We start from the raw sequence: 27993 nt of genomic DNA, 5'->3' as shown, positions 1-27993 counted from the left end.
TTGAGATGAGGTGAGAATTATACTCATCTTCATATCAAATTGTACATATTAAACCAGTTTTCCTTTGTTCTCCAATATTTGCAAAGTTTCCTACTGTTAGACTTTAATCTATAATTTAATCTATAATTTGCTACTCTTTGACAATAATAAATTATGAAACAAGCTATTTATATCCATAGGCATGATTTATTTTAAAATCAACACAAGAAAATGTGAAAAAGAGCAAGACCTTCAGATACCAAATCCAAGTTCTCTGTAAACACATGTACTAAAACTTACAGGCTTGTGTCCCTCTCTAAACAATAGTTACAGTTTTTTGAAAGGATGTGGCCTTTGAAAGGCCAGTAAGAGGGTAAAAGTCAGCCTTTTAGGGTGGAATACGGCACCCAGTTTTACAAGAACTACATATACAGTAGATTTAGCCAGTATTTAATCACAAATTTTAAGAAGTGCTTTGCTTAAAGCATGTGCTAAGAGAGCCCTAGTTCCTGTTTCAGTTCCTTCGAAGGATGTGACATTTCTGAAGGAAGGTACAAATACTCTACAAACGTAGAGAGAATCTCTCTGCAGGAACCATGTAAAGTTCAAACTTCTCAGGCTAGTTCCTATATAAAACACTTGGCTGAACTACAGCAAAGACTGTTTAGCATACAGTTTTTCTTCAATTTATCAGATCTGGATAAGTAGAACTTCACTATAATAAATGCTATTTATATGTACTTTATTCACAGATAAGTTAGGATTTTTTTAAGCTACCTATTTCTGTAGCCATAAAAATTTTCTTTCTCTCTCACACCTGTGCTGTTGGTCCCTAGAGCCTACATTTCTTCTGTATGCAGATTCATTTTTCTTTCAGGCAAACTGCTGAGGAGTCAACCTCAGAAAGAGAATGGAAATGGCTTTGTTGTATTCTGAAAGAAAAATCGCTCTGTAGGAATAGCTGTTCGATTGCAGATCAGAAGCCAATAGGAAATCAGGGCATGGTAGACAGAGCTTTGCCCTCCCGCTGTGGAGCCATGCAGGTAGTCTCACGGAGCAATGAAGATGTGTTCATAGGAGCCATCCAGCTGCTGGCCAGCAGGAGGACCAATCATGCTGGCAAAGACTACAGTTACGGTTGCATGGCCTTTACTCCTCAGATAGCTGAGGACCTGCAGGGGCCTCCACTCGCCCTTCGTCCCTTCCTGGAGATTCTTTCTCCCCTTCCACAGAATCTTTAGGATTGGAATCCTCTTGGGAGATACCCGTTTCAGCCTCTGCTTGTTCTTCATTAACACAATTAGAATTGACATCGAGTTTGCCATCTAAGGGAAAAAAAAATTGTCAGATACTCATAAAACTTTACATATATTAACTTATCTTTATTATATCACCATTGTTTTCCAAAGGAAAACCTGAAAAGAGGCATAGGTTACACAGCTCTATGCCCACAAAACCAGAAGAATCAGAACTGAACTCAGCCTCTAGTCCCACAGCCAGGTCTCTCCACCAGGATTATTGTTGGGGACGTGACAAGTACAGTTTTCCATTTCTTTAGCCTGACACTTTGGTTAGGTGATTACCTTTCAGGAGCCCATTTTACATTTGTGAAGAAGAAAGTGTTTGTCACATTTAGAATACTTTGAGACACATGGCTGATGTTTAACATCTGGTGTTCCCACTCTATTGGGAATCCCACTCTCTCATGATGTCACACATGAATAGCTAGCACATAATAATGTTTGCCTTAGAAAACAGAAAGCAAAGCTATGCTCACAGTATTAAATGTTTTAATTTTGCATAATCATTCATTCACACCAACAGTGTTTCTCAATCAAGTGATAAAAAGAACGTGGTCCCTTCATGGGTAGAGATAGAGGAGGCAATTTTTCAAACTACAAACACTCTCCAAAGATTCAGGATGTATTCTCTGGGATAAGGCACAGATCTAGGAGTAGTCATCTCCAGTGTGAGTCACCGCTGAATCAAGTCACTGTTTCTGAAGAAAATAATTCATCTCGAGAGAGAAAGAGCAAAAAAAAAATGTGGAACTTACTGCTTTAATGATTGAAGAAATTTGTGTAGATCAGCAATTTGTAATTTATAAATACATCTGGTAATTGAATCAATAGTATAAAAATTTAGGAATTTTTAACCAGGTGTTGGTAGATCACACCTATAATCCTAGCTATTCAGGAGGCTGAGATCTGAGAATCACTGTTTGAAGCCAGCCCAGGCAGGAAAGCCCTGTGAGACTCTTATCTCTAATTAATCACAGAAAAAGCCAGATGTGACCCTGTGGCTCAAAGTGGTAGAGCACTAGCCCTGAGTAGAAAGGAGCTCAAGGATAATGCTCAGGTCCACAGTTCAAGCCCCAGGACAAGCAAAAAAATAAAAAATAATGATAATAGAATTTTTTATTTTGTTCATTTATTTATTGTCAGTCATGGAGCTTGAACTCTGGGCCTGAGAGCTGTCCTTCAGCTCTTCAGCTCAAAGCTAGTGCTCTACCACTTGAGCCACAGCACCACTTCCGGCTTTTTCTGCTTATATGGTGCTGAGGAATTGAACCCAGTGCCTCATGCAAGGCAAGCATTCTACCACTGAACCACCTTCCCAGCCCAAGAAATTTTTACACATATATTCTACAGAATATTGAAGTGTTCTGATAGCCATTTGAGAAAAGTATTTCCTTGTTCAAAGATGTTAAATTCTTTCTAAATGGAGTATGTGATTGCCCATTATTCCAGGGTAGTCACTCGAGTAGTGAAGTTGTGGATTAATCCACATTTCTTAGAATTTTATGTCTCTGATTTCCAGAGATGGCTCAGCTGACTATATTCTATGCAGTATCTCAAAGGTTTAAATGGGGCACAATTAAGTATGATCCTCATGTTGGCCACCCCAGAGTCTCCTCATGTTTCTTTTCTTTTTTTTTTTTTTTTTGTGCTCAATGTTAAGCTCACAGCCTTTATTTCCCCATGAAGAAGCCAAATGAGCTCAGTGGTATTATACATACTCTTTTCCTCTTGACTCTTTTCTTTGCCAGCCTCCAATTGTTGCTTCTCATAAATGTCCTTCAGATTCTTACAGATTTTCTTATGAGTAAACCAGTGTGCTTTCTGGCAAGTTTGATCACAATATATGACCTGAAAGCAATGGCATATTTATGTTCATTTTAAGAGGAAGGATTTTTATCACTTTTCAACTATGATATTACCAAACTATTCTGTAAAAATTTTAAAATATTTTAAAACTATGACATTTGATTAGGGATTGTTCTGTTGTGAGTTGGTGGTGATTTATCATTTTTAGCTTATACTTTAAAGCAATAGTAATATTAAACAGATTATAAAAGACTTTAAGAACCTACTGTGTAAGAGAATTGGAATGGTAAGATGACAAAGAAAAACAATTGTCCCAGAGGAAGCTAGGGCTGAAAAACAAAATAGGATAGGCAGATGGGAGGGAGGCAGACCCTCAATAGTACAGCTTAGCCCCCAGCATGGGACATAGAAGTAATGGGAGCACAAAGGAGGCAAAGACCCACTCCAGCTAGGACAGTGGAATAAGCAAAGAAGTGAGAAATTCCATATACTATACTGAAGAACCTCAGCCTGGAAATTGGTAGGACACTTATCCCATAGGGTAAATGGACACACAAGACAACACATGTTTGCCTGCCATATCTGGATGTGAGAGTAACACAAACAATGTGCCTTTTACGTAGATAATAGACAGTGTAGCTCCTAAGGATTATAGCTTGTTGACAGAAAAAATTGTCAATTTAAAAAGAATTCACAAAGACTGTAAATCAACATCAAAAGGATTAAAATTATGTATTTATGAAGTATCTTAACATAGGTTTTTATATCCGCACCAGTCTCAGCCCATTTATTCTCTAACTTTTCTCCTAATTTCTCATGTTCAGCCATTCATATCCTTTTTCCTATGGGGTGCTAAGCAGAGGCCAGATAGTCTCTGGGGGAAAGATTAGTGCCCAGATCTTTATCTAAACTATAGTCCTCTTTCTAAATGACTATTAGATACAATACTTTCATGCATAAGAATTGCTTGAAACACTAATACCAACTGTTAGGTTTATAGCCATTAAAGCTTGGCTACCAGTGAAGTTTGAAGAATTCCATTCTTACCATTTTGCATACAGAACATCTTTTACTGGCTCCCTTTTCTCCACAGGTGGTACAAAATTCAACATCCACAAAACCCACCTGACCAGTGATGGCCTGCGTTAGTACAGCAAATGCAGTGGGATCAGAACCCTAGAGTAGATATGAAGAGGGTAAACAAACTTGTAACCACCATAAAAGACAAAAGGACAGCCATGACATCTAGAAACACACGAGGAAAGAAATTATTAAGTTAGTCTTTACACAGAATTTAGCATATAAACAAACAATACAAAACTAAACTCTCAATAAAAAGAAAACTCTCTATTCTAAAATGAAAGCATTTTCAACTAAGATTATTCCACAAGCATACACTGAACTTGGGAGTAGAATTTTGTCTGAGATATGACATAAAGAAAATATTCAGGGGCTAGGAAGGTGGCTCAGTGGTAGAGCGCTTGCCTTGCATGCATGATGCCTTGGGTTCGATTCCTCAGCACCACATAAGCAAAAAGAAAAAAGCCGGAAGTGGCGCTGTGGCTCAAGTGGTAGAGCGCTAGCCTTGAGCTGAAGAGCTGAGGGACAGTGCCCAGGCCCAGAGTTCAGGCCCCACGACCGGACCAAAAAAAAAGAGAAAATATTCAGATTCTGCAGGACAAACATAGAAAATATTTAACAATTCTTATGCCTCTTAATTGTATATTTATCTAGAGTAAGACTGTTAGATTACCAGTGTACATGTAAGAGTGTGTATTGCATATGACATGTGAATACCTGTTTTGTTTCACAGAGGTAGTTAACATCTAAGTTTCTTTTATAAACATTTCTCTTTTTTCCTTTTTCTTTTTTGCCAATACTGTGGTTTAAAATCTAGGTCTCATACTTGGTTGGTTTGCTTGCTTGCTGGCTAGACTGGTGCTCTACCACTTCAGCCACATCTCCAACCAAGCTTTCAGCTGGTAATTTTAGAGACAGACAACTGGCCTCAAACCACAACACTATACATCACAGACACTTAAGTAGCGAGGGTTGTGCAGGAGCCACCAGGGCGCAGCATAACCATCTATTCCTATTTATTACTTTAAGAGTTCTGAACATCTGAGAAAGGATCATGCGAGGAGAAATAGATGAACAGAAACCCTTCAAGCAGGCAAACCTATCACTATCTTTGTTCTTAAAAATACTCCAAACTAATAGAAATAAATAGCAAAAGAGAATAGGCTTTGGTAATTAGGTCTTACTGGCACAGTTCACTTAGGGGATAGGAGCCTTACAATTTCAACAGGAGCAATGCTTCGAACCAACTGCTGCAGGAGTGTTGCTTCACAGTAAGGAAATTTTCTGATACTTTCTCTAATGATCTTTTCTTGATATACTGGAAAGCCATCAGAAGCTCGGCCTTTTAGCAAGCTGGAAGATATATATTTTAAAGGTAGTTGAAGCTGAATCACTAAAACATTCCCTTCCAGTTGAACCCAATAGCTTTTAATAGTTTCTTCTTTGCTACTTAAGATTTTCATTGTTCCTCAAATAATGAAGATGGACTTAATTCAAATTGCTGTTTAACCCGAGCACTAAACTGGGCCATAATAGATTTCCAGGTGCTGACACTCATAAATAAATATGACCCCAACCATAGAAAGGTAAATGCTTTTGTCAGTTTAGCTAGTTACTTATTACCATGTCAGTTATCTTTAGGAAGAATGGAAACTCATTGAGTTACAACCTATTGCTTTGGTTCCCATTTCTCAATAAAGATACAAGAAAATTTAATCTCTGGTTTTCTAAGCACAAGGATTTAACAAAGCTCTCAGAGATACGGTAACAGAGATACAGAGTGCCATTGTGAATACAGAGTGGAACCTACAGCATAACACAGTCTCACATTTGAGCTAAGCCATTTTCTAGCTGTATGCTATTATGTGTGCTCTTTAGCCTTTCAAACCTAAGATTCCTCATAAGTAAATCACAAATACCAAATCTCACCAAGTCTAATACTGTCCCTTGTTTTGTATGTGTATGTGTGGGTTTTTTTTGGTCAGTTGTAGGGCCTGAACTCTGGGCCCGGGCGCTGTCCCTCAGCTCTTCAGCTCAAGGCTAGCGTTCTACCACTTGAGCCACAGCGCCACTTCCGGCTTTTTTCTTTTTGCTTATGTTGTGCTGAGGAATCAAACCCAGGGCCTCATGCATGCAAGGCAAGCATTCTACCACTGAGTCACCTTCCCACCTTACAGACTAAATGTGACCCCCCCCCAACAATGTCACCTGCTGCTAAAAATGCTTAATTTAAATTTAATGCTTACATATGAAATGCTTAAATTTTAATAAAACATCCAATTAAGTGTATTTGATGGTTAAAATACCTTTTGATTAGAGTGTCCAGTTTGTTCTCTCCATCTTTTAAGAAGTTAATGCACTTCTGAAAGATACAGCTGATATAATGCATTTTCATAGCCAATACTTCATTCATGTCTCTTTGTTTCATACACTTCTCACAAATCAAATCCATCACCTTGTAGCATTTATTCAAGGCTGCTTCATCTGCCAGTAGAGGGTTCTCATTTACAAGCATCACAATCTAGAAGACATTCAAAATGTGAACTTAGAAATTACAGGAGACGCTTCCATATATAAATTAGGTAGTTCAGGTAATATCAAGAGATGATCAAATAAATTTTTTCTTAGAATCTTACAGCTACTGTGCTGATTCAAATTAGCATGTAGATTGTCACTGATCAACATAATAAAGTAATACAGGAGGACCTTATCAAATTGAAATGTGATCTAACTCGTATGCCATTCAGAGTACATGCTTTACAGTCCCCGAAGATAATCATATAAGCACAACCTTTATATATATATATATATATATATATATAGCATCAAATAATTGAACAATCCCTACTTTTAGTTAATATTACTAAGTTCTACAAATTCATGACAAGGAAAATTACAGTTCTCGTTCTTTTTTTGGTCGGTCATGGGGCTTGAACTGGGTGCTGTTTCTGAGCATTTTTGCTCAAGACTGGCATACTACCACTTTAAGCCACAGAGCCCCTTCCAGTTTTCTAGTGGTTAATTGGAGATAAGTCTCACAGACTTTTCTGTCTGGACTGGCTTTGAACCAGAATCCTTAGCCCAAGAAGCTAGAATTACAGGTGCACACCACCAGCACCCAGCTCTCATTAATTCTTATTAACTATAGGTAAAGGATTTTATAGAAAGAAGTCTAGGAATGAAATATGCTCCATTTCCAACTACATATCTCTGTGGAAATTTTCCTAAAGATGCTTTCCATCATCTCCATAATGGGAATAGGTCAAAGAGGAAACTATCAACAGTTCTAAAAGGGGAAATAATAGGGAGTTATCGTATTTATGTAGTATGAATCCCACATTTCCTATATTTACACAAACAAAGCTCAAATGTAGTGTAGTGAGAAATACTTTGTGGCAGGATAGGCTACTTGAAGTTCATCTGCACATAACTTCCATAGGGTCCCTGGTAGCCAAGTGCACAATATGGTATAACTGTACATACAGCCCATCCAGTACTTGCTAACCAATATGTTATAGATAAATACTGTGCTAGGGCTTGTAAATGTCAAGGAGAAACAAGTAGTAGATTTCATGAGTCACATTCTTCTCTTGAGGCATAAAAAAAGAACGTCTGTGACCTGAAGTGAAACCCATGCCAGCTCCTTACTTGGAAGTTTAATAAATTAAATGCTCATAGGAAAGGAAGAGGATTTTCACTTATTTTTTACACTACTAAATCTAAAATCTAACACTTAATATATATCATTGGGCTTAATGAAGAAAGTACAGTCCAAATCTTTACTGGTAAATAAATTTGTTGATTATGTTTCTAACAAAACACATATTAAAATTATATGCCTGGAGCAGGTGGCTCCTGTAATCCTAGTACTCACGAAGCTGAGATCTGAAGATCCTGGTTGGAAGCCAAGAAAGTTCATGGGACTCTTATCTCTAAATAATCACACACACATACACATACACACATACACAAAAGAAATGAAGTTGTGGCTCAAGTAGTAAGGGCTAGCCATGAGCAAATATACTCAGGGACAGAATCCAAGCCCTGAGTTCAAGCTCCAGGACTGGCATAAAATAATTATTATTATAATTATTATTATTTAGTTCAAGCTCCAGGACTGGCATATAATAATAATTATTATTCTTATTTAGTTTAGCATGGTGAATACCTATAATGCCAACAATGTAAAACTAAGACAGATGGATCATAGTTGGGGATCAGCTTGAGCTCCAAAAATGAGATCCTTAAAAAAAAAAAGTTGTGGTAAAGGCTCATTAATTATCCATTTATACTTCTACTAACTGCAGTCAGCTAAATTACCTGATCAATATTTTTGTATATGGCATTTAAAATCAAAGTATATAAACTCTCAAACTTTCAAAGATCTCAAATAGGATCTAGATTGTCTATTGAGACATTAGACCTTTCTTGTTTTGTAGCATAAAATGTTTATAAAGAAAGGATGACAAACAGAGCAATGCCATGGATTTAATGAAACATTTATATAGCTTTACACAAAGGAATACTAACTAGCTTCCTTCTTTCTCTTCAGCTGATGAAGTAATATACAGGAAACCCTCACTACCACATACCAACAAGGAATAAAAACATTCTTTTCAGCAGAAGTACATGAATCTTACCCTTCAAAGAACTGCTTCGGTGGCTCACTCCTAGAATCTTAGCTACACAGGAGACTGAGAGCTAGGACATCAGTGCAAAGCCAGCCAGTGCAGGAAAGTCCATGAGACTCATATCTCCAATTAATCACCAGAAGTGGAGCTATGACTTAAATGGTAGAGTGAAAGCCTTGAGCACTAAACCTCAGAGACAGTGTCCAGGCCCTGAGTTCAAGGCCTAGGACTGGCACACATATATAAAACAAGAACTGCTATCTTAGGATATGTGTATCCATCCAGTGGCATTTTGAATTTTTTTTAATCTCCTTTTTCCTTTTTTTAAAAATTCATAGTGAAAATCAAACCTAGTGCCTTAGGAGAGCAGGCAAATGCTCTGTCACTGAACTATACCTGACAGCCCATATCTTATTTTGTATATTGCCAAATCAACAGCTCTGATGTTGAAAATCATCTTAATCATCAAAGGCAAGATTGCCCTACTTGCACCTGTCTCCTGCTCTCTTTGCTGTTTTTTCTGGCATTCTGTTCTTCTCTTAGGTTATAACCTCGGTTTCTGGCATCCACACAACTAACTCCCTAAGTCTCTTTGGAAACAAACACATTTTTTACTGCTATAGCAGCCAACGCAGACACAAATGAAGCTAGGTTAGATGCCAGGAAATGAAAAGGTGAATTGTGTACTGTAGAGAACTTCTATGCTTATCTTAAAAGGAGTTTGGCTGTAGACAGTAGCTGTTTGTTACTTTTTAATAATACTTCCTATGAGCAAGCAAACTTCTTTGAAAAGGGGTAAAGCAATGAAAATGGGCCACCACAACAAAAGCAACGGGGCAGCTTTTATATCCAAGATATGGATAAAAGAAAGGACTTCAAGGGAATAAATTGTTTATACCTACAACATAGCAAGGACTGTTCTGAAGCAAGGTATTAGAGTCAAACAATAGTCTCTTTATAAGACTCAATACTCCAAAAGTACTATGCCAACTATTTCAGGTTATATAACTTTGTCATTTATTATCTACATACATCTGCCCTCAATCTAATTCACTTTAAATATCTGCTCTTAAAAATTCCTGAAGAATAATAACATTTAATGTTGAAAGAGTAGGTCCCAAGTAAACATCAAAAATCCATCCCAGATGTGAAGGGAAATATGGGGGAAAGAGAAAAGAAAGGGTAAGAGAGGAGATGGATAGGATGAAAGTATATTAGATGTATATGTGTGCAAATATACATGTTAAAACCCCTTACTGTGTACAACTCAAGATTAATTTTAAATATCACTGGAAAGCAATATTCCAGAACCTTACTATACTCTCAAGACACAGAAAAAAAGTCAAGTGAATCAGAAACATATAGGGAATGTCTTCAAATTGTTCTAAGGTAAACTGTCCTATAATGCTCAGGCTCAGGTAGAAACAAGGGGAAAATACTAATTTCTTTTTTTGTGGGGGGTCTGGTCGTGGGGCCTGAACTCTGGGCCTGGGCGCTGTCCCTCAGCTCTTTAGCTCAAGACTAGCACTCTACCACTTGAGCCACAGCGCCACTTCCAGCTTTTTTCTTTTTGCTTATGTTGTGCTGAGGAATCAAACCCAGGGCCTCGAGCATGCAAGGCAAGCACTCTACCACTGAGCCACCTTCCCAGTCCCGAAAATACTAATTTCAAACCTGTCTCCCAGCCCAGCCTGTATCACGCCTAAGGGCCATAGGGAAGGAGTTGCTGCTATTCCCAGGAGTTCTAATTCCTCAGTGTGTGGGAAAAGAAGATAAGTAACTAATCCAACTAATTACTGGAAGAACTGAATTACTTAACAGTTTCAAATAGTCACTTGGATTAAAAATATGTTCATAGCTAGACATGGCTCATGCCTGTAATCCTGGCTACTCAACAGGCTGAGATCTGTCAGCCAGGGCAGAAAGTCCATGTGACTCTTATCTCTAATCAACCAGCAAAAAGCTAGAAGTAGAGGTGTGGCTCAAGTGGTAAAGGACAGAATTGAATGAAAAAGCAAAGGAACAGTACTAGGCCTTAAATTCAAGCCTTAATAAGAGAGTGTGTATGTATCTGTGTGTCTGTGTGTCTGTGTGCATGCACACATGTACGTGCACGCGTGTACACACACACACACACACACACACACACATTCCTTATCACACTGCGGAATATTTCCTGGAGGACTACTTATTGCAGTAGCTGCTGATAGTGCCAGACCTAGGTCCTATTTACAAGTCTAGCACAGTAGCCCTAGCCACTCTGAGCACTGGTTGCTAAGGGCTCACAGTGGCTTCCCCCAGAGAATCATCTTCATTTCCCAGGGTTCACCTCACTTACTTCTATCTAGATGTCTCCCCTTTCTCCCTGGAGATAGGCACTGGACAATGACAGAGTCATGCCCACTCCAGGTTTACCTACAGAATGAGGTAAAGTTAAGTTTGAGGCTGAACCCTCCTGTTTGCCTACCTTTCCTTCAACTCCTGACAGATTCCCTCACTATCTGCCAATAGCATTCCTTGACTGAATCAACTGAAAATGGAAGCTCAATGCAAACTCTATATCTAAACTCAGCCTAAGACAATCACAATCCCACATAATAAGACCATTTGAATTCCAAAGCAATATTGAAATAAAAGTCAAATACCATAACTACCAAACTACCTTGACAGGATGAAGATTTGTGGTGGTGATAATTTTGTGCAGTGGGCCTGCCAACTTTGGGGGCAGTTTTGGCTCTTTATCCAATCCCTGGGGTTTAGTGTAATAATCCAGTCTCTCTCGAGGAAAGAAATTGTTGATTATAGTCACACAATCATGTTGACCTTTGAATACAGAAATAGAAAAGTTATTTTATCATTCAACAGTAAGAAAGGAAGGAAACATGCATCAATAACTCATAGAAGAAAAGGAGAAGAATGTGTTTACAAGCATTCTAAAGTGGAAATTTTAAATATGAAGATTCTGTAATTTACCAAAAAAATGCTCAAGTTATAAATGACTTTAAAAAGACTTTAAAGTCTCTCCTTCCGTCCATCCCTACACAAATGATAGTCATTCTTCCCTAAACACATGTAGTTGTATTGCACATAATTTATATAATCTATATCCTATCTTTATTATAATAACTATTTACCTAAAATAATTTCCCTTTTAAGGAAGAGAAGCTAGGCTTGAGAGACGCTAGGCTGCTTTGTAAACTATTGAAAATGTTTTGCTTCCATAAGTTTGAAATGCACATTATGGGTTCTCATTGATCTTTAAGCCACTTCTCAGAAACATTTCTGGGAAGCAAAATCTTGGCAGGACACTGGAGGCTCATACATGTAATCCTAATCAGGAGTCTGAGATCTGAGGATTGAGGTTCAAAGCCAGCCTGGGCAATAACGTATATAAGACTTGTATTTCGGGGCTGGGAAGGTGGCTCAGTGGTAGAATGATTAGCTGTAGTCTGACAAGCAAAGTGGTATTCGTTTCAGAAAGGAAACTTGGACAATGATCCTGTGTAAAAGTCTAGTAAAAACTTACCCACGAAAGCTGCCATCTGTGCTGCTGTTCTCCCTACAGAGTTGACCACATCTGTCTCTGCTCCAGCTTCCAACATAACCCATGTAATGTCTTTATTGCCTATAGAGTTAAAAATAATAGATTTCTTAATGTCAAATCATGCACAAGTGAAATACTTCATTCAAAATATACACAAACCTGCCTAGCCTTGATGGCTCACACTTGTTTTCCTAGCTACTTAGGAGGCTGAGATCTGAAGCCAGCACAGCAGGAAAAATCCATAAGACTCTTATCTCCAATTAAACATACACAGACACAAACACACACACAGACACAGACACACAGACACACAGACACACACACACACACACACACACACACTGTGGTTCAAGTGGCAAAGAGCTAGACTGAGCCAAAAAACTCAAGAACAGTACCCAGACATTAAGTTTAAGACCCAGGACTGGAACACACACACACACACACACACACACACACCACACACACACACAAATTACACTTTCTTTTACCTAATTTGCTTTTAAGTATGTATCATATTTTTATTTTTTTAAACATGAATCACAACTGCAGTAAAAAGTAAAAAGCTCCAGAACCTACTTTAAAAGCAACCCAGTTGTCTAGATAACAAATCTGGCACATAAAAATGGCATGGAATTGACTATCACTTGTTAAAATGCAACATGTTTTCCTAATAATACTGCTTAGTATAAAGTCAAAACAAATGTAAAAATAAAGAAGAGAAAAGAATGAATAGAGGTCTTTTTCTAATATCACATAGATTCCTCTATCCCTCACACTGGAATAAAAAGAGGATAATAATAATAATAACCAAAGATCCATCTTTCTAGATGGCTTCTATATGAATAGCCACAATTGATCTATTCTTACTCTTTTAAATCATTACAGATATTTTGCTATTATAAGCTACATTTAGTGAACAGCATTTTCTACTCAGAGTATAAACATTAATTTTCTTTCTTTTTTTTTTTTTGCCAGTCATGGGGCTTGAACTCAGGGCCTGGACACTGTCCCTGAGCTTTTTTTGCTCAAGGCTAGCACTCTACCACTTGAGCCACAGTACCATTTCTGGCTTTTTCTGTTTATATGGTACTGAGGAATGTAACACAGGGATTCATGCATGCTAGGCAAACGCTCTACCACTGAGCTACAGTCCTAGCCCTAAACACAGATTTTCTTAGAGACAGTTTGTGGGGAATATGGATGGATAAAAGGTTATTCATCTGTCCAGGCTGCCATCTACCAAGGTTAGACTGAACACATGCTCTAAAAGAGTGTGAAAAAAAAGGAAAGTGATAACTGGTTATTCTAATTTGAAAAGTGTAAAGATAGTTTATTATACTAGTTTAATCTCTTTGACTAATACTGAAAATGGCTTGTATCAGTCAGTTGTATTTCTCTTGTTCTCCGTCCTATTTTTCATTGCGGTATGTACCTTGCTCCTCTGAGTCACAAACTTCTTTAAGTATAACAATATGACCCTTTAAGACATACAGTAAGTATTTGCCTTCATTTCTATTCTTCTAACTCCATTTAGTTTATTGTCCACATATCACAATCCAGGTTGTTTTCTTGGGAGTCTGTACCGCATAGATAATACTTATAAATGCTTTTGTGTTCCATGATTATAAACATGTAGACTGATGCTTTAAAAAATATGAGGCTATAGTATCACAACTACATTTTCTTTAAAAACTGCAACAATCACAAGGTTCCACATGGCTAGTGATCTTAAGTACATAAATTCCAGGAAGGCAAAAAGCCAGCTGTTCAATGAAGAGAACAGGGAACTAATTACTTCAAATTAGGAAAATACAGGATATCAAAGTAACAAACTTTAAAGAATATAGTTCCTCAAGTCTAGTAAAATGTTAAGAGAAAAAATCAATTATGTCACTAAAGAAAGATTACCAAATTAAATATATAATTTCTTTCACCAATTGTAGAATTTCAAAAATCAGTCTCAAAAGCTGGACACTGGTGGCTAATGTCTATAATCCTAGCTGTTCAGGAGACTGAAATCTGAAGATCATGGTTCAATACTAGCTCAGGCAGAAAAATCTGTGAGATTCTTATCTCCAGTTAACCAGCAAACATTCCAGAAGTGTGGCTCAAGTGATGGAGCCCAAACCTTGAGTGAAAAAGTCAACAACAGCAAGAGACCCCTGAGTTCAAGCCAAGAGACTCTAAGTTCAAGTCCCAGGACACCCAAACACACACACACACACACACACACACACACACACACACACACACACACACACACACTCCTTGCCATAAAACTTGATCTTAAAAATACTAAAATAAGAATGCATTTGATTTAAAATATACATATACTTAAACAAACATATATATGTATACATATATGTATATATGTGTATATATATTATATATATATATAGAGAGAGAGAGAGAGAGAGACATAACAGTGATGAGTAAAAAGCTAAAACTTCACCAGAAAGTGCAGCAAACATAAGGGCTGTGTACCCATGTTCATGCTGGTGACAATTGACATCAGCTCCATGGCGCAGAAGTAATTTGCACATATCAAGTTTTCCTTTGTAGGCTGCATGCATTAGAGGAGTCATTCCATTCTTTAACAGAAAGAGACAAAAATGTGTGAAATATACATACTTACCTTCTTCTTAATCATGAATATAGATATGAACCAATAAATCATCTTTACTTTTTATTTCCCAACTTGCATCATTCATAAACTTCTAAGGGAAAAGATGGCTTTATTTCCTGAGCTTTTTAATAGACTAACAAATAGATCGAAAGAGAATGTGTTCAAATTCACATGACTAGTAAATAGGTAGGGCAGGGATCAGAACCCAAATTTTCCAAGGGTCTTTTTATTATTATTATTATTAATTTTTTATTGTGAAAATACTGTACAGAGGGGTTACAATTACATGAGCAAGGTAATGAGTACATTTTTTTTATTGTGAAAATACCATACAGAGGAGTTACAATTACATGGGCAAGATAATGAGTACATTTCTTATCAAGCATTGTAGCCTCCTCCTTTGTTTCCCCTTCCTATGCCTTCCCATCTCCACCCCCCATCTCCTCCCCCACCTCCCCCATCAAAGTTGTAAAGTTCATTTTTATGAGTACATTTCTTATCATCCAAGGTTCTTCTCTTTACCAAATATCTATTTCCTGGAGAAACAAATGGACAAACAGATCCAAACACAGACACAAAAAAAAGCAACCTTAAAGTAAATGGAATGCTTATTGAGAAAGTTGAATAACGATATAGGTATAGATAACAATGGATATTATAACGATGTTAAATAAATGAACTCCTCTTTAAATTGGAAATTTTCCATGAATTAGTGCCAATGAAGGGAAAAAGAAGATACGGGAAATGTCTACTATAGTTGTTATCAGTTTTTTAAACAAGGATCTTGTAAGTCACATGTATATGTTATTACATTATGATCAGACTGTGAATATGATTGTATAAATATAGATTAATGGGTGGTATTCACACCAGGCTACCTTCTTTGGACTCATATGTTTTATGCATATCCAATGGAAAAGCTAACATTTTATGTACTGAACACCTCAGACTATTTGGTGAGTAAATGATCTATTTCCTCTAAGTCAACCTTTTCAGTATCTCTGGCCAAACTCTAAGTGTCATAAAGCCAAAGCTGTTGAGTATAAAAACCTTCCTAAAACATATCACCTTTACTTTCATAAGTTCCAGGATCACTTGAACTGGTCTTGCTGATTCCAGACTGTTATATTAATAGAGTCTATCATTTTGTTTATACAAAGCCGTATTATTCTTAAGAGAGTTACTGACAGAAGAATTATAGGGAGGCTGAGATCTTTCAGGTGCTTATATAAGAGGAAACTCAGAAGAAGTAATTAATGTTTTGGGAGAGTAACTGGAAAAATGTGGGCGATTATAACTTCTAAGACTCCCTTAGTTGGTATTTTTATAGGAAGTGGATATTTGTATATTGAGAAATCTCATTGTACACAGGAGCCAATGAGTGCTTTAGAAGAATGACTTCAAAGTTACCAGTCTTTCAATGAGGCAAATATGAGAGCCATAATGGAGCTGAAACCTAGAGATAAGAGGGTAGTGTAAGACAGGGAGGAGTAGAAGATACGGTACTATCAGAAGGGCCATCACAAAGAAGCAATCAATTATTTCTTTTACAAATTTTTAATATGTGGAGCTCAAAGTATAGTTCATTGATAAAGTATGTGTTTTACGTGTGCTGGGCTTAATCCCCAGCACCCCTAAAAAATTAGCAATGGTGTAACTCATTTGAACAAATAACAGTTTAACAAAACGAATTATCGAGAAGCTGAAAGACATTTGGCCAGGGGCAGGGGGACTGTCAAGGGAGGACAGATCAATGGAGAGGGGAAGGGCGGGCCAATAATCATAATGTTCAATGTACATGGGTCAAATGGAACTAAATAACTTGAGGATATGGATGGGCTTGGGAGAGATGGAAGAAAAATGATGGAAGGGGTAACATTGATCAAAATGCACTGTACTTATAAACTGACATGTTCATTGGAACTCTTTTGAACAAGTATTTAATTTTTATAAAAAATTTAGGTCTCAGACTTCAGTCTGAGTATAACATTTTCTGTTCATCCAGAATGCTGTCAATCTAGTCAACTGTTACCTAGTTCTGACAAAAAATACTCTTGAAACTACATAACTGCTCCATTGTTCAAAGAAAAAAAAATGAACTACAATGTGATAAACTTTAGAAGGGCAAAATGTTATGGCAAGTTTTGGGATCTAGCATGGTCAATTGGGCTCATTTTCTTATGTTGCAATGTTCCTTAAGAATCACTTCTGCAATTTACCTGCCTGCTTTCACTCCCTTCCCTCTTAGTTTTCTTTTTTTTAAATCTGTTTTAATTTTTAACTGTCTTTTCTCTTTTCTCTTGTTATTTCTCATTTCCTTCTCTTGTTATTTCTCATTTACTAAACAGAAATTGATTTTAGACCCAAGGAATAAAATAGCCTCTTTCAAAATGGCCACGAGTTTTCTCAATTACATCCTTTGCTGCTCAATCTCATCAGGTTGAGAATGCACATAATGCAATGGGTACTTTTCCCATATCAGTTTCAGTGCTGTGCTGGATGCCCTGGGATTAGAAATCAACCTTCTGGTAAGGAAGTTTCAACTAGCTCTTCAAAGAAGTGACTATCACATATATTTTCTTATCTCAGTTCAATTTTATGCTATAGAAATGTAGAGGCATGCAAAGGGAAATTTATAACTTGTGAGCACACCAATTCCTATGCATGTGGGTCCCAGTACCATATCTTATGGGAAAATTTCAGTGGGCTAAAAGAATTAAGCAAAATTAATACATGTTAATGATCTACAGAGATATAAGGCTATAAATTTTTCAGCCTTATAGCACTTTGTAGTGCTATAAATATCCAGAGAAGAAAAGGAATGATGCAAAACAAAATTGTTGAGTTAATAAAACAAACTGTTTAAAATAAATTGACTAAACTGAATTTAAAGTGTTACTTTCCAGTTTTAAAGATGATATGACGGTATCAGAAAATAAATATATTGAATTCTCATCTCTGCATTCAAATTAGGAAAGCAGTGCTACAATTTTATAAAATGTTATCATAGTGTTATATGTGGTTCATCAATTCTAAGAAGCTCATTTGCATATTTAACATCTGTGAATTTTGTTTCTGTTTACAAGTACTAAAAGGTTACAACTACAATCAGTTGATACCACCTCACTTTGTAATATCTCTGAAATCTAGAGGTTTTAAATCTGTGGCATCTTAAAGCCAATGAAATCCTTAAAGATTTTCCATTCTTCATTTACCAAACACAAATTTAAAAGAAGCTTATTTAACTAACTGGTATGGTCAATGATCTTCTATGATTTCTTAAATACAATTATCTTAAAGTAACATTTGTTTATTTCCTTGTTATTGTCTTTTTCACTATTTGAGAGAAATAGGTCTTGTCTTGCTATGTACACCAGGCTGGTATTGAACTCACAATCCTCATACCTACTTCAGACTTCCTAGAGGTAGGATTATAGTTATACGTCAGCATGCCCATCTCTAGTATTCTTAAATCAAATAATTCATCAGTATAAGGCTACTATGTCTATTTCTATGTCTATATTTTACAGTAGATGTGCAAAGAGGTTTCAATAAAACAAATCAGTTTACATGTTTAAATTCCATAGCATTAAAAACTTCACTGATTCATTCAGCAAGTAGCTCATAGAGTAGATAATTTATGTTAGACACAGACATACACACTGTGGGTAACAATCAACGAATTCCTTGTGCCAATATTCTAAGTCTGTGACATGTAAACTGTAGTAGGTGTTAGGGTTTAGATTTTAAACATCCTCCCCTGAAGGGCAATATGCTAAAAGCTGGGTCACCAACCTGATGGCACTATCAAATAAATTATGGAAACTTTAGGAGAAGGGGAGGGTGTCCAGTTATTCACTGCTTCCTGGACAGAGAAGGTAAGCAGCTCCGCTCAGCCACAGAGTCCCACTGTCTTGCTCTATTGTCACAAGCCCAAAGCAACAGTGCTGAGCAACCAGGAGCTGAAATTAATCAAATTAATCCTTCCTTTTTTTAAGCTGATCTTCTCAGGTATTTCATCATAGTGACAAGAAGCTGGCTAACACCATAGCGGTGACAAAACAGATGGTGATACTATTGTAAGCAATAAATAACATAAGGGGAAAGGTATTGCCAGGGGGTAAAGGTTTATTTATTTATTTATTGCAAAAACCATTGAAGAAAGGCCCTCTGACAAGGTACCATTTGAGCAAAAACCTGAAGAAAGCTATAGAACAAGAGATACCAACAGAGAATGAAAGATCCAGGTGAAGGGACAGCAAGTACAGAACTCAGGAAGACTGAGGCATTTCCATTTTGCCCATGGACCATCAAGAAGGCCAGTCTGTCTCAGCCAACTCAAAGCATCTCCAGAAACACTCAATGGTCTCTGTCTTTCTCCAGGTGCTTCTAATGATTTATATTAAGTATAAGATCATTCTCTGTCAAAAGTCTCTGAAAACCTTTTATCAAGCGAAGTCATTCCATTTCAGTATCTTGTTTTCGTTTTTCATATGAATGGCCACTGAGTTTTAGTAAATTCATTTTAGCATCTGTGGACATAGTTATATGTGTTTCTCTCTTTCTGTAATACACTGGATAGCATTGAAAGATTTTTCTAAAACTTAACCAATCAACCTAACATTGGTGAAAAACTTACTTGGCTACAAATCAAATTGCTAACATTTCATTTAGCATGTGTGCAATTATAAATTGAGCTGAGTTCCTAGTTCATGGGTGGGGGTGGGGGTGGCTCTTCTTCCTACATGCCATTACCATTTCATTGGACTTATCAATCGAGCTGGGAATCTTTTCATGTTTGAGTAAATTAATGATGTAACTTGGTAAAATAAGAATTAACTGATCCTTTAAGTTTAATAAAAATTACTCAGGTTTGCTTAACTATATCACTTTTTATCCATTCATCTATCAATTGATGGGACTTGGGGGTTGCTAATTATTGTGAATAATGCTGTTATAATACAGGTTCATGCTTGTAATCTGATCTACTCAGGAGGCTGAGATGTGAGCATTGCCATTCAAAGCCAGCCTGGGCAGGAAAGTCCACAAGACTCTTATCTCCAGTTAACTACCAAGCCCCCCCCAAAAAAACAGAAATGGAGCTGTAGTTCAAGTGATAGAGTGCTGGCCTTAAGTATAAAAGCTTGGGGGGGGGGGAGAAGGGTGTTGCACTGAGTTCAAGCCGCAAGATTGGCACCCAAAAAAAGTCATGGGATTTTTTTGCTGCCTTTTTTTTTTTTTTGGGTCGGTCCTTGGAGCTCAAACTCTGGATCTGGGTACTGTCCCTCAGCTCTTCAGCAGAAGTCTAGCACTCTACGACCTGTTTTCTTATAGTTGGTTTAGAGACAGACTGTTAGTATAACTTGGAGAAGAAAAGCTAGAAAACAGCTTTTATTGACAGATTTAGAAATGATCCATTCTCATAGGAAATGAAAAACGTTATCAATATTTTGCATTTTACCTCATCCAAACAGTTAACACGAACATTCTTAGTGGATAATAGTGTTCCAGCTTCTTGGACAGTACCTGGAGGGGGGGAGATAAAAGGTTAAGATTGTCACTGGAATTTTTAAAAATATCTAATACCAAGGCAATAAACTTTTTTTTTCCTGTGCTAGGAATCCAACCCAGTCCCTGTATTTGTGAGGCAAACACTCTATATGAAGCTACATCTCCAAACTAAGGCAATAAGCTTTAAAGATTTATAACACCTAATCCCATACTATTTATTTCACAAGTAACTCTCCCCCACCCCAGGAGTAGACTTGCAGAAACTAGATTGGTTTCATGTTGTTTTTCCTTGCATGACATTAAACTGGTCACATTTTCTTCTTGGCAGTAGGAGAATAACCACAAAGCATAAGACTTCATATTGAAACAAACCTTAGAGCCTATCTAATCCAAATTACCAAGTGAAGGTTAAATTCCAATCCTCTTCCATTGGAATTCAAAATGCAGTCAGTACCTGCACAACATGGCAGCCCTGGATCTTGTGAATTGATAGCACATTCGTAACAAAATGTCACGTTTTGGAATTGTTTGGGTAAAACATATCTGCAAACAGCTTACACAAAAGGAAAGAAATATACACATCACCTGATTTGGAAGAAATAGTTGTATTGTCAAAAGTTTATAGAATTCACAAACTTTATAGACCATGATAATGACAATTTGCCTTGTGAAGGTTAAAAGGTGTTTGTGACTTTAAGTATCACTATCCCACAATACTGTGAAATTTACATCATCACTTCATCTCAATAAAAAATTATTTCAAAAAAATCTGGCACATAAAAGCACTCCTCTGTCAGTCTTCAGACTGCTACACTGAAAGTGACCGAATTTAAATGTGAAAGGCAGTTCTCTACAAACATGGAAGCAAGCTGTAATTGGGCCACAATTAGCAGGTTTTTCCAGTCTTCTGTGAGATAATGGTAGAAGCCAGTGCGTGGCTACAGGATAGAACATAGCTATTAATCCAAGAAGCCACATGTTCTGCCAAACAGTTTCTGGTTTGACTGGGAAGAGGACAATGAAAGTAAATGTACCCTGGGAGAAAGGATGAGGCAGCCTGTCCTGTAAAACAAGGTCAGGAACATCTCTGAGGAAGATGACTTCTCTTTGGAGAAGTTAGGATTTGAGAATGGTAAATCTTCTTTCATCTACTTGTTTCTTAAAGGCAAGTCACATCAATGTCCCTTACCAATAAGAGAAATGTCTCTTGGGTAGGAATGAGCACCACTCTATTGGGAAAGAGTCAGAAGAATGATCGACACAGCTTTGGTGTTGACAGCAACTATTTTTGCAAGAAGTGCATTTATTCTGACCCTGAACTCTCATATGTAAGCAAGTTCTACCTTAAACTTTATCCTTCCTTACCTATGGCTTCACTTCACCGCCCTTCTCAATCTGCTTTAGAAAAGGATCAGAACAGAACGGAAATCCCTGCACCTTCAAATCTGCACTTGAAGAAAATGCCTTGATTGAAAATCACCACCTTCTCCACTGAGCATTCACTGAGGTTATTTTCTTTCTTTTTTGCAGTAAAGAGAGAATGCCACGGGGGATGGTGAGCTTGTTGAAGACTGCTGCAGGTTAAGAAGAGGATGGGGATTGTAATCATAAATATTTGGATCTTATTAGAGCATTGCTGCTAATTCTATAAAATGTTAGCCCAGTGGCCAGCAATCTAAATTAATCTGTCTTGCCCAGAAACAATTTGAAAAGAAAGATAAGGAGTGCTGTAGTTTAGGGGAGGAAAAAAAAGATAAACTTTTTTTGTGCTAAATTCTTTTTTTTTTTTTTTTTTGGTCAGTCGTGGGGCCTGAACTCTGGGCTTGGGTGCTGTCCCTGAGCAATTCAGCTCAAGGTGAGCACTCTACCACTTGAGCTACAGCGCCACTTCCTGTGCTAAATTCCCACTCAGTAGTCTGAGTACTTTACATCTGCTGTCAAATGTTAGAGGTTTTCCATCACATCAAGCAATTCAACAGCATATAGCAATAGAACATCCTCAGTGTTTGAAAATTTGCTAGCACAGCTCATAGAACTCAGGGAGACAAAGGGATATACATGTTTTAAGAGTCCAATGGAGGAGACCCCCTTAGGGTAAAGCATAAGGAAAGAGGCACAACACCCTCTTTGGACATTCCATCCACCAACAATGTAGACACTCTGAACCCAGTCATAGTTCAGGGATGTTTATTATAGAAGCGGGGAGGATAGTACATAAACCTAAAGACTCTGAGCTTCTAGTCATTGCTTGAACTTTCTAATGAGCAGCCCATACACTGAAGCAATTCAAGAGCCCACCATGGGTTCACTAACCAGAACAAAAGACACTCTGTCACCCAGGAAACTTCCAGGGATTAGTATCTCTGTTGCCAAGAACCAGGGTCAAAGATCACACATTAGATCAAAAGATGTATACAGCACCCCTACTGATTAGAAACAGCTCAGAGTGTCTTAGTCTCTGTGTCAGGAGTAGGGGCAGAGAGCAAACAGATAATTCTTATTCTATCATACATGCACATTACATGAACACACACACACACAAGCACACACCACTCATTAGGTGAAGGCTGGCTGCTTGAACTATAAGAAACTAGTTGAGAAAAATATCTCAAACAGTTAAGGATTCTATAGGAAGAGGCTGGATTTTGGAAAATAGATGAGCAAAGTGCACTGAGAGGAAAAAAGAAATTGTGACAGTATTTCATTTGTTGTTCTTCATTTACTGGCAGCTAAGCGGGAACCACAAAAGGACTTAGATAGAGCAGAAATGGAAAACACCTGGCTGATACACAATTTGACCTCTTGTCATTCCTTACTAGGAGGCTACTCTCAGACAATAGTTTGCAATTAAGTTTGAAGATCAATTGTTTTACTCTGGGAAATAAATATGCTCAATGTAATTGGACAAATTATTTGGGTAGGAAGGTTCACTGCTTTCTAGGAAAGGGCATACGTTCAGCCAACATTTGCCCTCCTGTAAGGCAAAACTCACCAGGTCTCTAGGAATAGAAGTAATATTGATGTCTGTTCCCCAGCAAAGGAATTCTGCAAGCTGCTCAAACCAAAGAAGAAAAACGCAACACAACCTGCTTCCTTAGGGTGGGAGTGAACGAGTAATCTGGGGAAAGACGCATATCAACAGAAAAGAGGTAATATGAGAAGTGGCATGATGGGCTAGAGGCATGATCAAGTGGAAGAATGCCAACCATGAGCAAACAAAGCTGAGCAAAAGCACAGAGTCCTTGAGTTCGAGCCTCAATGTAGGCACACAAAAAAAGTGATATTCTCAATTTTGCTCTTTTCCCACTGGGGATTCTCAGGACTACTCTGAAATTTAACCAGACTTACAAAACCCACATCCTCAAGTGTGAAACACCATCTCATCCAACCCATAGGATTCTACAAAGGACCAGCGGCTTGCTCAATTGTGGATCCATTATTTTGTATTCAGAGAAGCACAATATAATTTATTGTTACATTCCTAGTATCTAGATTGAGACTAGAGGTTACTATTGAAGATAAACAGATGTAGCCAAACCAAACCAAATGACAGAAGCAAACTAATGATACTGTTTCCAGCAACCCTTCTAAAAACCATGACATTCCGAAAGGTATGCATTGGGTTATAGGTATAGATTCTTCCAAAATAATCATATATTTAAAAACTTACAGGTTTCTAATTATTATATATATATATATATATATATATATATATACTTTAATATAGTGGATTTGTATTGTTTACAAAAGTCTTCAATTTCAGTGTCATTGTCTATAAAGGGTAAATTAACATAATCAGCAACCAACTCCATGCAGGGCTTCCCTGAATTGTGCAGAAGGGACCTGCAGAGGGGAGGAAATTGACCAGATGTCCACCAACACCCCTGGAGCCCTGTGGTACACGTTGGGCTGGCTGCTGCTTTCCCTTCCACTCTGCCAACTCTGTCACACTTCTGCTACACAGAATTGCAAGAAATGAGAAAGCAGGCAACACAGTGTTGTCAATGTTTGACCTAACAAAATGTCAGAAGGTGTGACTATCATCAATCCCACATTTTCATATGGAAAACTTAGGCAAAGTCACTTGCACATGGAAACCTCACTAGATTCTAAACCAGATCTGCTTTCATACATGGTGCTTGCCATCCATGCTGCTATAGCTTAAAATTAATGTACAGCTCATCAAGATTAAATGTAAGAAGCTCAGCACCAGTGGACCATACCTCCTAGCTCTATATGGGACTGAGAATCTAAGGAAAACTCTTAGAAGCCAGCCTGGGCAGGAAAGTTCATGAGACTCTTATCTCCAAAAAGCTAGACCTGGAACTGTAGCTCAAGTGATAGAGTACCAGCCTTGAGCAAAAAAGCTAAGAGATAGTGCCCAGACCCTGAATTCAAGTCCTACTACTAGCATAAAATAAAAATAAATAAAAATTAGTTAAATGTACAAATACCCAAAAAGTACTGGAATTATGCCTGGCTTGTAATATGATTCAATCAATGTGGGGTATAGCTATCTTCTCATATCTTCGATATTTTCTCGAGAGAGCAATGATGTCCTACAGACCTTCATTTGGCAAGAACACATGACATACCGTATCCACTTTGTTTTTTTCATTGGCCTAGGGCCAGTTAAAGTGATGAAACACAGCATATGTGCACTCACAAACCTCATGCCCCAGGTAGGCTCACAAATATCACATGCTAATGAAAGCGACATGCATATTGGTCCTCTTCCATACCATCTTTGGAATAAAACTGGTGGATGTCCCAGAATATAGCCAAACAACCCTGTTTTCCATTTCAGAAGTCTATTTTGTGTGTGCATGCACATAGTTCAAACTGGAGTTTGAACTCAGGGCCTGGGCTCTCCCTTAGCTTTCTCACTCAAGGTTGGTGCTCTACCACTTGAGCCACAGCTCTATTCCTGGCTTTTTTCTGGGCTTCCCAGTCTTGGCTGGCCTCAAACACTTATCCTAAGAGCTCAGCCTTTTGGGTAGCTAGGATTACAGGAGTGAACTGCTAGCATCCAGCTTCAGAGACCTATTTTATGTAACTATCACAGGTTTCTACTTTTAAAAGAATATGTGACCACTTTGGTTTATTTAAAATGAGAATTCTTATTGCTGGTGGATGTGAATTATCTGTTGTGTCTTTTTTGCCCATACAGTAACTGGCACATATATCTCTAAATCAAGTCCCACAGTCACCAAAGGCAGGGAGAATTACCCAGAGAGAGGCAGTACTGAAAGACTGAAATGCCAAATAGACCGTATGAACCATGCAATAAAAACCCAACCCAAAGGTCTGGGATTCCAGGTAAAGAGCACTTACATAAATCTAGCTGTGACTGACTGAAAGTTGAGATCTAATTAGATGGCACAGTTCATTGCCTGTTAAGTTCACACCCGGTTTGTTTTTTTTTTTTTGGGGGGGGGGGCTGAACTCTAGGCCTGGGCACTGTCGTTCAGCTCTTCAGCTCAAGGCTAGTGCTCTACCACTTGAGCCACAGCATCACTTCCAGCTTTTTTCTTTTTGCTTATGTGGTGCTGAGGAATCGAACCCAGGCCCTCATGCATGCAAGGCAAGCGCTCTACCACTGAGCCACCTTCCCAGCCCCCGATTTTTTTTTTAACATTTAGACTTTCCTTGTTATTGAGAAGAAATTCATCTTAGTCTCTGAGGATTTAGATTGGAGTTTGACCTTAGATGGAAACTGCTACAAAGTCTGGCCTCTCGGCATTCATTTCGGGGGCGGGGGGGGGACGGTGAGGGGCTAGGGGTGTGCCCCAGGAGTAGGGCTTGAACTCAGGAACTGGGCACTGTTCCTTTAGCTTTTTCACTACAGGCTAACGCTCGATCGCTTGAACCATAGCTCCACTTATGGCTTTTTTCTGGTTAATAAGAGTCTCTGCTTTGTCTGTCCAGGCTGGTTATAAACATAACCCCCCAGATCTCAGCCTCCAAAGTAGCTAGAATTACAGATGGGAGCCACTGGCACCCAGATGTGATGTGGCTTTCTTATTCTTGAATTTAAAACAATCTCACTGCCAGGTGCCCGTGGCTCATGACTGTAATACTAGCTACTTAGGATGCTGAGAGCAGAGTATCCCGGTTCGAAGCCAGCCCAGACTGCCTGTGAGGATCATCACCAACTAACCACCAAAGTGGAGCTGTGGCTCGGGTGGCACTGTGCTTGCCTTGAGCAAAAAAGCTCAGGGACAATGCCCGGACCCCAAGTTCAAGCCCCAAGCCCAGCACACAGGCATCTAACACACCCAATCTGCTTAATCATGCCTGCGGGCCTCAGCATCCTCATCCCAGGGTAGCGCAGGAGGAGCTTGAGGTCACGTTGCTGACACCTGCCTGGTAACAGGTAACGGGATTCTGCAGGAAATTCCTCGGGGACGTTCACTCTGGGACTGAAGGGAAAACATGGCTCCTGGCTCCTCCGGGTGGCTCCTTTCCTACCAACCCGCGCAGCGGAAGTGAGACAGGCGTTGGCAGCGAGGAAAGGAAAGCATCAGGGAGCAGATTACTAGATAGAGCCGGTGTAGCCAGAGCCGATGGGTGCATGTGGAGGTCTGGGCAATTTCCTTGCCTCTCCGCAGGTTCCTAGCTCCGCCGCCGTCCTCCTGCACTCCTGGAGATCCTGGATGTAAAAACCTCCAGGCGGCCGAGGACAGACCTAGTTCTGTGCCCTTATAAAGAACCCTTCTCGCCGAGCGGTCCCGCCACCCCCAAGTGGGGGCGGGGACCAGCGAGAGCTCCAGATCTTGCGGCCTCCGGAAGTCGAAAGGGCCCTGTGGACACCAACCTAGGAACGTGGACCCCCTCCAAGACCCACGCTGCTCAAAATCATCTGAGGAGTTTTAAAGCATACACGTATTGAGACCCACATCCTGGGGACTTTCATTAAAACCGGAGAGAAAGACTAGAAATCTACATTTCCGAGCAGCTGGTTTAGAGGACAGGCCCGGACACCTCTGCTCCAACCCCAGCAATGTGTCTTCCACTTCTCCCGCCCTGCAAAGGCCCTAGACCAAAGGAAAACTGTTGTTTCCGGAGCTGACTCTCAGCCTAGGGTCACCAGAGCCTGAGGCTTCCCCAGCCCCAGCATTCGCCACGCCCCCTAGCCAGGTTGGCCAGGACCTGGTTGCTAATCAATCCAGTAACCCATACCTTTCCCGATCACTTCCAGTAGCTCCTTTTCTTCCTGGGTCAGCTCGCCTTTCTTTATGTGAACCATTGCTCCCGCCAGCTTGAAGGTTATTTTGTTTCTGTGGAAGTGTTAAAAACGGAGAGAGACAGAAATAAAGAGAAAATACGTGTCTGTGTTACGAAAGACAGCTGCAATGTGGCAACTTGAGACCAGGACACAGAATAGCCAACTACGGAAGCGCTAGACTTTTCTCCTAGCTCCCTGAGGCCGGCGGGCTCCGGGCGAGCTCGGGCGAGCCGGGCGGGCGGTCCCTGCAGGCCAAGCTGCAAGACACCGCCCTCCACGCGTCATTG

At 38.9% G+C, this 27993-nt stretch overlaps 1 protein-coding gene across 1 annotated transcript; it reads right to left on the bottom strand.

The window, feature by feature from the left end:
- Positions 1–69: 69 nt before the first annotated feature.
- Positions 70–27993, bottom strand: Ankmy2 (ankyrin repeat and MYND domain containing 2). The gene is made up of 10 exons (XM_013024059.1): positions 27661–27993; positions 20429–20493; positions 14794–14932; positions 12324–12422; positions 11460–11620; positions 6473–6687; positions 5384–5519; positions 4134–4262; positions 2999–3128; positions 70–1304 (listed from the first exon to the last, which is right to left on the bottom strand). The coding sequence occupies exons 1-10, from the start codon at positions 27725–27727 to the stop codon at positions 1129–1131; spliced, it is 1317 nt and encodes a 438-aa protein (XP_012879513.1). The 5' UTR covers positions 27728–27993; the 3' UTR covers positions 70–1128.

The sequence above is a fragment of the Dipodomys ordii genome, unplaced genomic scaffold (genome assembly GCF_000151885.1).
Source record: "Dipodomys ordii isolate 6190 unplaced genomic scaffold, Dord_2.0 Scaffold72, whole genome shotgun sequence".
Taxonomy (NCBI): domain Eukaryota; kingdom Metazoa; phylum Chordata; class Mammalia; order Rodentia; family Heteromyidae; genus Dipodomys; species Dipodomys ordii.
The sequence above is the reverse complement of the archived record's forward strand: the minus strand, read 5'-3'. Positions and strand labels throughout refer to the sequence as shown.